Source organism: Eimeria necatrix, genomic scaffold (assembly GCF_000499385.1).
Source record: "Eimeria necatrix Houghton genomic scaffold, Enh_scaff7, whole genome shotgun sequence".
NCBI lineage: Eukaryota > Apicomplexa > Conoidasida > Eucoccidiorida > Eimeriidae > Eimeria > Eimeria necatrix.
This window is the reverse complement of record NW_013654529.1, coordinates 1-14,129: the sequence shown is the minus strand read 5'-3', so window position 1 is coordinate 14,129 and position 14,129 is coordinate 1. Positions and strand designations below refer to the sequence as shown.

At 46.7% G+C, this 14,129-nt stretch overlaps 3 protein-coding genes across 3 annotated transcripts; 1 reads left to right on the top strand and 2 right to left on the bottom strand.

The window, feature by feature from the left end:
• Positions 1–14: 14 nt before the first annotated feature.
• On the bottom strand, positions 15–7,469 carry ENH_00076660 (endomembrane domain70-containing protein, putative; the record flags this gene model as incomplete). The annotated part of the gene is made up of 6 exons (XM_013582595.1): positions 15–200; positions 3,079–3,261; positions 3,565–3,639; positions 3,804–3,884; positions 4,017–4,631; positions 7,356–7,469. 6 exons carry the CDS (start codon positions 7,467–7,469, stop codon positions 15–17), a joined length of 1,254 nt encoding a protein of 417 aa, XP_013438049.1.
• A 1,395-nt stretch (positions 7,470–8,864) lies between these two features.
• On the bottom strand, positions 8,865–10,049 carry ENH_00076650 (hypothetical protein, conserved; the record flags this gene model as incomplete). Its single annotated transcript, XM_013582594.1, has 2 exons — positions 8,865–9,018; positions 9,373–10,049. 2 exons carry the CDS (start codon positions 10,047–10,049, stop codon positions 8,865–8,867), a joined length of 831 nt encoding a protein of 276 aa, XP_013438048.1.
• A 2,728-nt stretch (positions 10,050–12,777) lies between these two features.
• On the top strand, positions 12,778–13,361 carry ENH_00076640 (60S ribosomal protein L14, putative; the record flags this gene model as incomplete). Its single annotated transcript, XM_013582593.1, has 2 exons — positions 12,778–12,849; positions 13,293–13,361. 2 exons carry the CDS (start codon positions 12,778–12,780, stop codon positions 13,359–13,361), a joined length of 141 nt encoding a protein of 46 aa, XP_013438047.1.
• Between the last annotated feature and the right edge of the window lie 768 nt (positions 13,362–14,129).

Here is a 14,129-nt window from a genome sequence, read left to right as displayed (position 1 = left end):
GAAAACAAATTCCTTTATTTGCTTCGCTGCAAACAGCCCTTTTGCTGCAGCTTTCGCTGCAGCTGCTGTCTCGTGGCTCGAAGCAGCACAGCTGCTGCTGCTGCTGCTGCTGCTGCTGCTGCTGCTGCTGCATCAGTCAACTTTAATTGATGAATATATCTTCCGAAGGAAGAAAAACGAAGCCATGAATCCAACGGCGCCTGCAAACAAAATGCCAAAAGTTCAATTAAGAAGAAAAAGACTTATTTTGGGACTTCAAATTAAATGTTTCAACAAGCAACCAGCTTCGCACTTAGCCAAAAAGCTGCAAATTTCTTTCATGTTTTCTTTCTTGGTTTAATATTCTGGCCTTCTTTAAATCCAGAAAAGTTAAAACTCTGGCTTTTTGAAAAGCTAGAAAAGATGCAAATTTTTAATATACTTTCTTATGGACTTTTTTTAGAGTTAAGACTTTGTCTTTGCGAACAATTGGAAAAGATGCAATTTTTAAATATACTTTTTAGAGTTAAGACTCCGACTCTGTGAAAAATTAGGAAGATGCAAATTTTGAATATACTTTTAAATATACTTTCTTTGCATAAGACTCCGACTCTGTGAAAAATTGGAAAGATGCAAATCCTGAATATACTGTTCAACATACTTCTTTATATCTTGAATGCATACATTGAATACATATATTGAATACATGTATTGAATACATATATTGAATACATATATTGAATACATATATTGAATACATATATTGAATACATATATTGAATATATATATTGAATATATATATTGAATACATACATTGAATACATATATTGAATATATATACATATTGAACATATATATAGAACATATATATTGCATATACATATATTGAATACATACATTGAATATATACATTGAATATATATATATATATATATTGAATATATATATTGAATATATATATATTCAATATATAAATATTCAACTGCAGAGTACCTGTGAGTATGAAGCAGGCGTAGGCCATAATGAAGGAATATCCGAAATAAACTAAAGTGCCGGTCGTGTGCGAAAAACTCAGTCGCGAGTGGAAGTAATAAATGGCATAGAGCATCACGTACACTCCGCTGGTGGCGCTGCAGAGGAAGGAGCGCCACCACCAGTTGTAGTTCTCGCTGCACCGCAGCAGCAGCAGCAGCAGCAGCAGCAGCAGCAGCAGCAGCAGCAGCAGCGGGAGCGGGGGAGGAGTCAAGCGAAGGCGCAGCAGCAACGCGAGAGCTGCTGCTGCGGCGTTTGGGGATTCCGCAAGGACTCTTTTGCTGCTGCAGCTGCTGCAGCTGCTGCAGCTGCTGCAGCTGCTGCAGCTGCTGCAGCAGAACTTCTGAACTACTCACCACACCAGCTGGAAGTAAACAAAAGTGATGGAGATCTCAGCACAAGTGACACACAAAATAATCAAAACCAGAAACAAAAAGCCTGCAGCAAACAACAGCCCGCAGCGCATGCAAGCCACGCCAAACTGCTTTAATTTTTCAAGTTTTTGGTTCATGCCTGCATGCAGTAAGCATGCCAATTGGAAAGGCGAAAGCAAAAGTATAATTTTAACATATAATATAATGGACATCTCATTCTCTGCAGCAGCAGCAGCAGCAGCAGCAGCAGCAGCAGGAGCAGGAGCAGGAGCAGGAGCAGGAGCAGGAGCAGCAGCAGGAGCAGCAGCAGCAGCAGCAGCAGCAGCAAAGCAAAAGCAAACAAAAAATTATGCAAATTGCTGCTTACCAAAGAGATAGTAAAAGCGGTGCTGCCATATGCAAGAAAAAAGAAAGAACAGCTCAGTCAGCATCGCCCTGAAAGCGCAACCAGGTGTACATACACCCCAACGTGCATACACCCCAGTCTACGTACACCCCAGTGTACGTAGCTGCTGCTGCTACTGCTGCTGCTGCTGCTGCTGCAGCTGCAGCTGCTGCAGCTGCTGCTGCAGCTGCAGCTGCTGCTGCTGGTGCACCTGCTGCTGCTGTTGCTGCTGCAGCTGCTGCAGCTGCTGCTGCTGCTGCTGCAGCAGCTGCTGCTGGTGCACCTGCTGCTGCTGCTGCTGCACCTGCTGCTGCTGCTGCTGCTGCTGCTGCTCACCCGAAGGGAAGGGCCCCGCCGACCAAGGAGCAAAGAACAGGGTGCATGAACCAGGGCTGCTGCGGGACTTGTCTTGGGATTTTGTTGATGCGAACGGGAATGGATATTGCGGGCTGTTTGAAGCCGCAGTACGCGCCCTGCAGACAAACACAAGCTGCTGCTGCTGCTGCTGCTGCTGCTGCTGCTGCTGCTGCAGCCAAACGCCCCCTCATCTGGCCATCTCACTTCGAATATTCTTTTCCACATTTTAGTTTTATCTAACACCAATGCATCTATATATATATATGTCTACATATATATATATATGTCTACATATATATATAGATATATATATATATATATATATAGTCAATATAAATATAATGCATATATATATTTCTCTATATATATATATATACACCAATGCATATACATACATATGTCTATATATATATAATATATATATATATATATAATGCATATATATATATACACCAATGCATTTATATGTGCCTATATATATACACCAATGCATATATATATATATATATATATATATGTATATTACATATATATATATTATTATATATAATACCTCTAGAAGTAGCTCATATATAGTACATATACACATATACATATATATATATATGCGTCTAAGTATATAAATAAACATATATCCTAGAGTATATATATAAATGTATAATTATATATACATATATAAGCATATAAATGCACAAATATATACATAATATACATATAAATGTATAATACATATATATAAGTACACAAATAAACAAATATAGAATATATGATATATAAACGTACACTTATATATACATATATAATACATATTATATATAAATGTACACTTATATATAATAAACAAATATATATTACATATAAATGTACACTTATATGTATATAAATAAGTGCATAATAAACAAATATAGATAATATAAATATAATACAAATAAGTGCAGAGAGGAGCGCACGAGGAAGACGAGGGGAATGCTGATGCCGAACCAAAGGGCCAGCAGCAGCAGCAGCCCGGCGAAGCTGACAGCAGCAGAAGACTGCTGCGCCCACAGCAGCAGATTGAGGAAAAAGAAAACGCCAAAGACCACTCCGGGAAACACCAGCGCCGTCCGCACAGTCGTCAGCTTCCAGTTCGCAGACTGCAGCGCAGCAGCAGCAGCAGCAGCGCAGCAGCAGCAGCAGCAGCAGCAGCAGCAGCAGCAGCAGCAGCAGCACTTGGGAGCGGCACTCTGCAGGGCAGCAGGCCGCTGCAGCCGTGGGGTCGCAGGGGAAGCAATTCAAGTTGCTCTTAAAGCTTGCTGCAATTCATCTCAATTAAATGAACTAAGTCCATAAAACGAAATTAAAAAAACTAACACTAAATTAAATAAACTAAATTAAATAAACTAAATTAAATAAACTAAATTAAATAAACTAAACTCCGAGCGGGAGACGAGACCAACCTTGAAGAGTTTGTACATCCTCGCCGAAGTGTACCCAGCGACCGCCCCCATGACTGTCCAGAGGATCAGCATCGTCTGAGTCCACAAGTCGCAGCAGCCCTTTTCAAAAATGAAAAAAGAATTAAAAAGAAAACAAACTGCAGCAGAGTGGCAACTGCAACAAAAGTGCAGAAAGAGAGAGCCTGAGGAGGAGAGGCGCCACCGCACACCGGATTTGAGGTGTACGTACACCTGCGCACCTGGAGCAAACTGCCGCGAAACGCCGGCGAGAAAACGCCCAAACCCGCGAAAATGACGGTGACAAAAGCCATTCCGACGAGCTGCAGGGAAAACAATTGCAAAAGAGTGTTGTTGGGGACAGAAAGCTTTCATTTAGCGCAGCTTTCCGGGAACTTTCCGTGAAGTTCAAGTTGGCGCGCGGCGGCGCGCGGCGGGCTGCGGCGGCGGATCACCTGCATTCCCGACCCCGTGAGAGCCGCGAGAACAGTTGCATGCGCTGGTTTTCGGAAAACATCTCCGTGGAGAAGTTTCCAGCCCTTTTCCTCGGCGTCTTCCTCGTCCGCGAGCAAGTCGTTGTAGCGGCTGATGTCCCGGTGCAGCACCCGCAGCAAGATCATCGCCACCAGCGCAGACAGCAGCAGCAGCACCACCAGCGAATTCACTATTGAAAACCAGTGGATCAGCGGCCGGTCTCGCGCGTTGGCCAGGTAAATGTCCCAGCGTTCGCTCCAGCCAATCGGACTTCGCCGAAAAACCACGTCGTAAGAAAAACTCAAGTACAGCGGGTCCGGCCCGGTTTCGCTGATGTCCGCAGCTTCCCCCTCTTCAGTCTTGAAGCTGAAGGCTGGAAACGAGGAAAACGGAGTCCACGCAGAGTCCTGCTGCTGCTCCTGCTGCTGCTGCTGCTGCTGCTGCTGCTGCTGCTGCTGCTGCTGCTCGCCGTCCTGCAGCCCGCACAGCAAGTTCCCCGCCTCGTCCAGCTCGTGCTGTACAGACACCGGAACTATTTCCAGCCGAACTATTCGGTAGTGCGGAGTCTCGGAGTCCCACGGCAGTTTGAACAGTCTCTGCTCAAACAACAAGCCACAGAACCACTTCACCTTGCCCCCTCCCTCCGCCACAGCCAGCTAGCTAGCTAGCTAGCTAGCTGGAGCAGAGCTAGCTAGCTAGCTGGCTGCAGAGCTGGCTGGCTAGCTAGCTAGCTAGCTAGCTAGTTAGCTAGCTAGCTAGCTGCGTGCTCAGCGAGCCACACCAGTGGCTGCAGACCCAGCTGCCCAGCTAGCCAGCTAGGTAGCTAGCTAGCTAGCTAGCTGGCTAGCTACTAGCTAGCTAGCTACTAGCTAGCTAGCTAGCTAGGTGGGGGCTGAGGCCTACGGCTGGCTTTTTGTCCTCCGCGTCTCCGTGGTAATGGACTATTATTCGGTAATGGTTGTAAATGAAAATGCGGCCCTCGCGCTCGAAGCCCACGGGGACTCCGATGTTGTAACCACTGGTCCCATTGGCGCGGTGGACCAGCTGCAGCGCGTAGAGCTGGTCCACCAGCCTGCGCAGCAGCAGCAGCAGCAGCAGCAGCAGCAGCAGCAGCAGCAGGGGGGCTTTGCGCGGCGGCCGCAGCCCCTGCATGCATGCACTTGCATGCACTTGCATGCACTTGCATGCACTTGCAGCAAATGCGAGAAAAAGATCAAATATTCTTCAAAAGAAGAAAGTGCTGCTCAGTGGTCCACTGGTCACTTTGCTGCTGCTCTTAAAACGGAAACTGACACACACGCAATTCAGGTGTACGTACACCCCAGCTGCACAACACGGGCACACTCAAGAAGCAATCTGCATGCAACTTGCATGCAACTTTGCATGCAACTTTGCATGCAACTTTGCATGCAACTTTGCATGCAGCTTTGCATGCAACTTTGCATGCAACTTTGCATGCAAAGGGGCGGTGGGGTGTACGTACACGTGGAACATGTATTTGTCCCTGACGAGCCGCTGCAGCTGCTGCTTGATCTCTTCAGTGAGAGGCACATCTTTGCAGAGGGTTTTGCAAGAAGAGTTCTTCAAAAAGTAGATCTAAAAGGCAATTAAAGGCAGCAGCAGCAGCAGCAGCAGCAGCAGTAGCAGCAGTAGCAGCAGCAGCAGCAGCAGCAGCAGAATAAGTTGAGAAAAAGAAAAAAAGAAATTCAAAAATCCCGCAAAATTGCGCAAATTTCAACAAGACAAAACGGCCCACCTCGTACAGCGAATTCTGCACGCGATCTGCCATCAGCATTTGGCCCAAATTGTTTTCTTCAATTTCTGTCGTTTGCGGACTGAGAAAGAAATAAACAAAATAAATCAAAAAGGCGAATTCAGAAAAAAATAAACAAAATAAATCAAAAGGCGAAATTCAGAAAGAAATAAACAAAATAAATCAAAAGGCGAAATTCAGAAGTCCATTTGGCCACAAAAATGAACAAAAACGGAAAAAAAAAGTCCCAAAAAAGCCCCAGAAATAAATAATTAAATCCACACACTAAACGCCACGCAAGCAGCAACGCATGCATGCATGCAAAAGAGCAAAGGCAACGAGCAGCGCATGCATGCATGCACGCATGCATGCACCATGCATGCATGCATGCATGCATGCACCATGCATGCATGCATTCATGCATGCATGCATGCATGCATGAGGAAGCAAAGAGTAGCGCACGCTCGCACGCACGCAGCACGCATGCACACAAGCATGCATGCATGCATGCACACATGCATGCACGCACGCATGCATGCACGCATGCATGCACGCATGCACGCATGCATGCATGCATGCATGCATGCATGCATGCATGCATGCATGCATGCATGCATGCGGCACTTCTTACTTGGCGGTCTCACCGGCAGAAAGGCAGGTTGGGGCCAAAAGGGTCGACTGGCAAAATGCCCTGGGCGGATTGCAGCGAAGAGATTTGCACGGCCACGCGCTGGCCCGCGGAGTAGTCCTGAGTCCGCAGAAAAGGACTTAGCCGAATTTTCGGGTTTTATTTGTTTTATTGTTATTGTTATTATTGTTATTATTATTATTGTTATTGTTATTATTATTGTTATTATTATTGTTATTATTGTTATTATTGTTATTATTGTTATTATTATTGTTATTGCTATTGTTATTATTATTGTTGTTATTATTAGTATTATTGTTATTATTGTTATTATTATTGTCATTATTATTATTATTATTATTGTTGTTATTACTATTATTATTGTTTTTATTTAAGGGTGGACTCTTCGTAGTGTGGACTCAGGCGCATTTCAAAGAGCTCGCGCCAAAAGGACTTAGTCGCATTTCCGCGTTTGCAGCTTTTCAAGTTCGTTGGGACTTAGGCTTATTTCGCTTGAGTGGTAGTAAACACTCATAATGCATGCAGCGAAAAGGACTTAGCCATATTTCGATGTTTGAACTCAGTGTGTTTTGAACTTAGTGGCATTCCCGTGAGGAGTCGTGCAAACGGCACACAGCACAGCAAAAAGGTCTTCGCCATATTTCACAACTTGCGATGTTTTGCACTTAGCCAAATTTCCCTTTTAGTGAAATTTCGCCCTTAGTGATATTCCTCTCTCAGTGATATTTCGGTCGTAGTGTTCAAAGCTGCTCTAGGGTCTCTGGCCGCGCCACTCCGGGGCCCCCTGGGGGCCCCCAGGGCCACACGAGAGGCCCCTGGGAGGCCCCTGGGGGGCCCCTGAGGGGCCCCTGGGGGCTGAGGCCGCGGGCCATTCTGTGGGCCAGCTGGCTGGGGGGCCCCTGGGGAGTGAGGTGTTACCGTAGGGCCCATTCCAGGGACTAGAGAGGCAGCTGGGGAGGCGCCGAAGTTAAAAAATGGCCCCAAGAGGAGCAGCAGGGAAAGCCAGGGCGAGTTTCGCGGACTGGCCGCCATCTTTGCCCGCGAAGTTGCAGCAAAAGTGGAAAAAAGGGAAAAAGATTTGCCCCTCGAAGCGAAGCATTCCACTTGGGGACAAAGTGAAGCTTCAAAAGCAAATTTAACTTCCAAAAGACACTTTGTGGCCTGCGCAGCTGTCTGTACACTCCAACGCAGCCGCGCATGCAGTCCGTCGTCGGTGCCGGTCGGCCGCGCGACAGCGGAGAATTCTTTTATATTTTTCTTCAGTTTTAATTCTTTTTTCTTTTTTTTGTGTTTATAATTCTGCAAAGTTTGCAAAAGTGTTCGCGGCTTTCGATTTGGAGCCCCCTGCAGCTCCCCCGGCTGCTCCGTTCAAGTTTCCGATCGTCTCAGTCGCTGGCGTCACTCAGCAGCTGCTGACCGCCGCTTTCCTTCGCATTTGAATTGTTTTTACTTTTAAATTAATTTATAATTCTTTATTTTCACTTTTATTTTCAAAATCATTCAAAATTAACTCCCAACTGCAGCTTCCGCCCGCGGGTCCTTCCCGCCGCCAACCACCTCAGGTGGGGGGGGCCTCGCGCGAAGTGTCTCAGAGTTAAAATAAAATCCTGCATCTAAACTGCATTAAAAGTGCATTTAAAATGCATTTAAAACGCATTTAAAATGCATTTAAAATGCATTTAAAGTGAATCTAAAGTGTGTTTAAAATGAACCTAAAGTGTGTTTAAAATGAACCCAAAGTGTACCCAAAGTGCATCCCAAGTGTACGTACAGTGCATTCCAAGTGCACAAATCTGAAGTGTGTCTGGAGTGTATCTACAGCTTGTCTAAAGGGCATCCAGAGTGCATCCAAAGCATCTTTCTAAATTGTATTTAAAAGGCTTTTAAAAGCATTTAAAGCAGATCTGTCTGCAGCGCATTTGAAGTGTCGAAAGGTGCATTGGAAGCGCATTTGGAGTGTATGTACAGTGCGTCGTGAAGTCACAACTTGAAACACCTTCGTCTGGCCGAAGTTTGCGAAAGTGCAGAACAAAAGAAATGACTTCCACTGGAGGTGACAGTTTTTCGGAGTTGCGGCCCCGTGGGGCCGCCCCGCTCGGGTGTACGTACACCGCAGCACTTGAAACGCACCGGCTCTGCTGCGCCCAACTCAGCCAGCAAAAGACCGGCACTTCACTTCGCACTTCAGTCAACACAAAGTTCCACACAACTGCCAATTCCCCAATCCATGCATGCATTTGCATGCATGCATGCATTTGCATGCATGCAAATGCATGCATGCATGCGAATGCAGCATGCGCGCACGCATGCGAACCCTGCATGCATGCATGCAAATGCATGCACGCATGCATGCACGCATGCATGCAAATGCATGCATGCATGCATGCATGCATGCAAATGCATGCATGCAGGGGGATGTATTGGCGTTCAAATGGGCAAGGCAATGTCCTCCTGGCCGGCCAGTTTGGCCTTGACGTAATAATACAAAAAGTCCAACAAAATTAAAATGTTAAGAGCCTCAGTGGCGAGGTGAATGCCGCGGCCCGTGGGCTCGCTGCGGTGGAACAGCGGGAACGAAAGCCTGCGAAGACAAACGAAAACAAATTAAATTAAATTAAAATAATAATAATATAAATAAATAAATAAATAAATAAATAAATAAGTAAAATAAAGCGGAATGCAGAAAGGGAGCTTGGAAGCGACTCCAAATGGAACGCGCGCACGCAAGTGCACTGTACGTACACCGCGTCTGCACTTTTGCATGCAGCCGGAGCTGCATGCAAAAGCTGAAAGCGCTTTAAAAAGAAAAAGAAAAGAAAAAGCGAATAAATAAAAGGAAAAGAAAAGGAAATAAAAGGGAGAGAAAAGGAAATAAAAGGGAAAGAAAAGAAAAGAAACAAGTGCGGAGGGCGTCTGGGGTGTATGTACACCGCACCAGTAGAGGAAGGCGAGGACTCTGGCGCAGAAAAGCATTGCGACAAAAGTGCCGAGCAAATGGGAAACTTTGCGGGGCCTTTTGGAGTAGAACATTTGGAGTTGAGGGAGCAGCGCGAGGGCCAAGACACTGTCATTGAAGCATTCCCAGAGGGACAGCAGCAGGCCGAGAGCCACCCTGCTGCTGCTGCTGCTGCTGCTGCTGCTGCTGCGGGCCAGCGCCGCGTGGGGCGAGCGGCGCAGCAAAAACATGGAAAAAGACAGCAAAAAAGACAGCAAGTAGAGGCAGCAAAGGTGGCCAGCAGCGCAGCAGCAGCGCAGCCGCAGCAGCCGCAAATACTTGAGGCCGAAGCTGTCGCGCTGCTGCTCGTAAGAAGTCCTGAAGTTGCGGAAAAGATGCACGAAGGCCCAAATGGAGACAGCCGCAGAAGTGCAGTCCACCAGAAAGAAGTCCAGGTGAAAGGGCTTGCCGTGGAAGGCCAGAAGACTCAAAATCAACAACACATTACTGACTTCAACTACCACAAGAGCAAACAAAGTTTGAAATGATACTCCGCAGGCACTGCGCTCCCGCTGCACCTTCTGCAGCACCGCCCCGTACGCCAACAGCCAAAAGACGGCTGTCGAGTAGTTCAGCGCGTCGTGCAGCACTGCCCACCGCTGCAGCGGCGGACCCATCTTCCCCCGCTGCTGCTGCTGCTGCTGCTGCTGCTGCTGCTGCTGCTGGGGGGGGGTTGCTTTGCAAGAGAGGGCCTGCTGCTGCTGCTGCTGCTGCTGCTGCTGGTGCTGGTGGAGGGGGGGGGCTGCTGCGGCGAGCCAAGGGTTGCGCGGTGTACAGACACCCCAGTGCGCGAGGCCGCCCCGGCGCCGCCGACTCTGCGCTCAGCCCGCGACGGCGCTTCGGCGCGAACTGCCGCGCAGTTGAAGTCCGAAAGTTTCAAAAAGCAAAAAGGAAAAAGACATGCAGCAGCAGCGGCGAAAAGAGCCGCGGAAAAGCCCCTGCGTGGCCGCGGCTGTGCGCAGCTCCAGCGGCGCCACCCAGTCAGCCGTCGCCGCCGCCCCTTCGCGCCTCCCAAGCCCGCATGCACCCAAAAAGGCAAAAGCAAATCTTATTTGAAGGAAATTACCGAAGGACAATGAAGTTTCGGAGCAGCAGCGCCCGCGCGCCGCGCAAGCTGTGCAAATTCACGAACACGCGGCAGATCGCCGGGCTGCAGCTGCCGGCAGCGAGCTCCACCCCGATCAGCCCGATTCGGCCCCGCCGACTTCAATTTCAAGTCCAAAATTCCAATTAAAACATTTAATTTATTCCATTTAGCGAGTTTGTTGCGGAGATCGGCGAAAGCCGCCCGCGAACCCGCCCCCAGACCCCCGCGGAAGAGCCGCGGCGCGCCGCTGCAGCGGAAAGCACTTTCTTCGCAGCCGCTGCAACTTGTGCATAATCTCTTTTTAAATTCCTCTTCGAAATGCAATTATAAATATCTTTGCTGCCTAGCAGATCTTATTGTCTTCGCTTGCGGGGCTTGGCTTGCATGCACGCGAGTTCGCTCTTACGCAGTTCAAGTTTCTGGCCTAGCTGCTGCGCTGCAGCACACCCTGCTGCTGCCTGCTGCAGCAAACTCAACTCCAAGGGCTGCAGACTTTGTCTTATTCTGCACTTTCCCCCTCATTTTGCTGCTAATAAATCGCTGAAGAACTCAAATAGTTTGACTCCGTTCATAAAGATGAAATTCAGGACTTGAAAGTCCTGAATTTCATCTTTTGCATGCACTTTCTCTGCAACTTGGCGGGCTTTCGGGTGCCTAGATCTGCGAAAAAGCAGCTTTGTTGAGTCTTTTATTCCGTTAAATGTTTTATTCTGTTGTTAAATGTTTTATTCTTTTGTTAAATCTTTTATTCTTTTGTTAAATCTTTTTTTCTGCTGCCAAATGGCCAATCATTTGTTCTGAACTGCTTCAGTGAATGGGAGTTGAACAGACAAAAAGGTGAATGGCCAGAAAGCCAGGGTGAAAGATTCATCTTTATTTGTTTCATCAAATTTAGTTCAAATAAATATTAAAGTAATTATGCAATTTGAAACATAAACTCAAATAAATAATAAAGTAATTCTGCAACTTTGCAAGAACTCTCGCTGTTCAAATCCAAAGCTTTATGAACTCAGTTGAAAGACATCCTATTTAGCGGCTGAGACATTTCGGGTTTATATTTAGTGGTTGAAATATTTGAATTCATTATTTACTTTTATTTGTTGAAATATTTGAATTCACTATTTGCTTTCAAGTTTCCTGCAGAAGGCATGCAGCACTTGCAAACAACTTGAAATACCTTTTTCCAAAATATATTCTTTTGAACGGAATTGTTTTTTCAACAAAAAACTCCAAGTTGGACTCCCATTTCTTATTTTTAAACACTTTTATTCTTCTCGAGCACTTCCAGTTATTCAACACCACCTTTTCCTGTTCTCGTGGCAAACTGCAACACCGACAGCTAATAGACTATTTTCAAAAAGAAGAAAAGCCAAGAAAGCCTCTTATAAATATAAAACATTCTTAATTCCTTGAACAAGCAGCTACTGAGGAAACAGAGAAATTAATTGTTATGTTGAAAAGTTCTGAGTGCATGCAGTCTTTGGCTAGATCTGTAAAGTATGGCGAAGCCCCGTGTTCCCCCGTGGCTGTGCTTTATATATATAGCCTTGCTAAGTCTATATTAGAGTAAGGAAATACTTCTTATTGTGGCCATGGCGGTCTTTCTAGCTTATAAACTCGTTCACTTTTTCCCAACTTTTCCCCATATTTGGTGATTCAGGGCTCCTTAGAACTCTAAAATGAATACCATTTAGCACTTCAATCCAAATAAAACAGAAAAACAAAAGAAAAACCAATTCTTATTGCTGTAACGTTCGGAATGGACCTGCTGGGCCATCCTGGATCCCAGCTTGTTGTTGCGGCTAGGCGGAATCGATAGAATCATTGCAGATCTTGCAAAGTCCTTACAGGCCAACAAAAATATGAGAAACTTGAACAAGTTTGAATGAAATTAGCAGCAAAAGTGCTGCAGAAATTCGAGTTTCTCTCTGCAGGGAGGGTGTGTTCGGGTTGCACGAAAACCCGAAGTTGGGCCGAGAGATATTGCTGCGAAGCCGCATCTTTTCCCTGAGAACTATTCGTTTTATTTATAGTTTTAATTGTTTTTTAACTTGAAAAAATGCAAGAATCGGAGCGGAGTGGGGCTTTGTTGAAGGGTTTCTGGGGCTGCATGCAGGCGATCTTCGTGGGCATGCGATGGGGGGAGGCGCGGGCTGGCGCTGCTGATCTGCCGCGCGAGTTGGAAAACATGCAGAAGAAAAAACTGCCGGAGGCGCGCATTTTCGAAAAGGAAAAGAAGTGAAGACGAAGCGGAGAAGATGGCGCTCTTCAGGAGGTTCATCGAGCCTGGCCGGCTGTGCGTTGTGCAGTACGGGCCCGACGAGGGCAAGGTCCGCAGCGCAAGTCCTTCGTCTTACCCCTTAATATTCCTTTTAAATTAATTCTTTTCATTTTCCAACACAGTTTCGCCCAGCTTTCGCCTTTCTGGGCGCGCTGCAGCCTTTCTCCCGCGCGCGAGTGTGGGGGCTGGCGCGGGCTGGCGGCGCTGCGCGCCTGCCTTTTTGCCCGCAATTTGCGCATTTTTCCGTGAATTTAAAATTAAATTTAGTGGAGTTTTGAAGGCTGCAGTCTGTTTTCGCTTATGGGAACATCTCCGCAGCAGTTTGGCGCGTTGCTGCGCTGTGGACTCGGCGGCAGCCACTTGAACTGCACGAAAGTGGAATATTTTCGCCTCCAGCTCTGCAGCCGGGGCCTTCGTGGCTGTGTGCGTCGGAATTGCAACACTTTTCTTATTTTTGTATGTTTTAAGTTTCGCTTTTGCGTTTTTCTGCAGCTCTGCATCGTGGTGGACATCATCGACGGCAACAGAATCCTCGTGGACGGCGCCGGCGTCACTGGGTGAGTTTGGCCGCAGCCCTTCAGCAAGTGCAGAACTGGGCCAAGATTTGAACTGCGAAGTGCAGGTTTTAGCCGTTTGTCTTCGGATTTTCGCGGGAATTGTGCAGAAACTTTCGCTTTTTTCGGGATTCCAGCTTTTAGCGGCTTTTAAAACTTGAATAAAGGCGGAAAAACGAGAAAAAAGCACATTTTTGGGTTCAATTTTGGGTTTTTGGCGGGTTGCGCGCAGAGTGCAGCGGCAGTCGATTCCCATTCGGCGGGTGGCGCTGACGGACCTGCGGCTGAAGATCCCGCACGGAGTGCGCAGCGTGACTTTGCGCAAAGCGCTGGAAAAAGAAAATATAATTGAAAAGTTCAACGAGACTTCTTGGGGAAGAAAAAGACTGGCGAAGCAGCGGCGGGCTGCGCTGACGGACTTCGAGCGCTTCAAGTTGATGGTGGCGCGCAAGCAGCGCGCGCAGGCCGTGCGCAGCAAGCTGGGCAAGCGCATGCGAAAAGTGGAAAGTTGAATTTAATTCCACTTTCGCTGCACAAAACCCCCAGAATGTCGAACTCAAACCAAAAAACAATCCAAGTTGAAGTTCTGTTGAATTTAATTCCATTTTTGCTGCAGAAAGCTCTCAGAATTAGTCAAATTCAATTCAAAAAACAATCCAAGTTGAAGTTATGTTGAATTTAATTCCACTTCTGCTGCAGAAAGCTCTCAGAATTAGTCAAATTCAATTCAAAAAACAATCCAAGTTGAAGTTATGTTGAATTTAATTCCACTTCA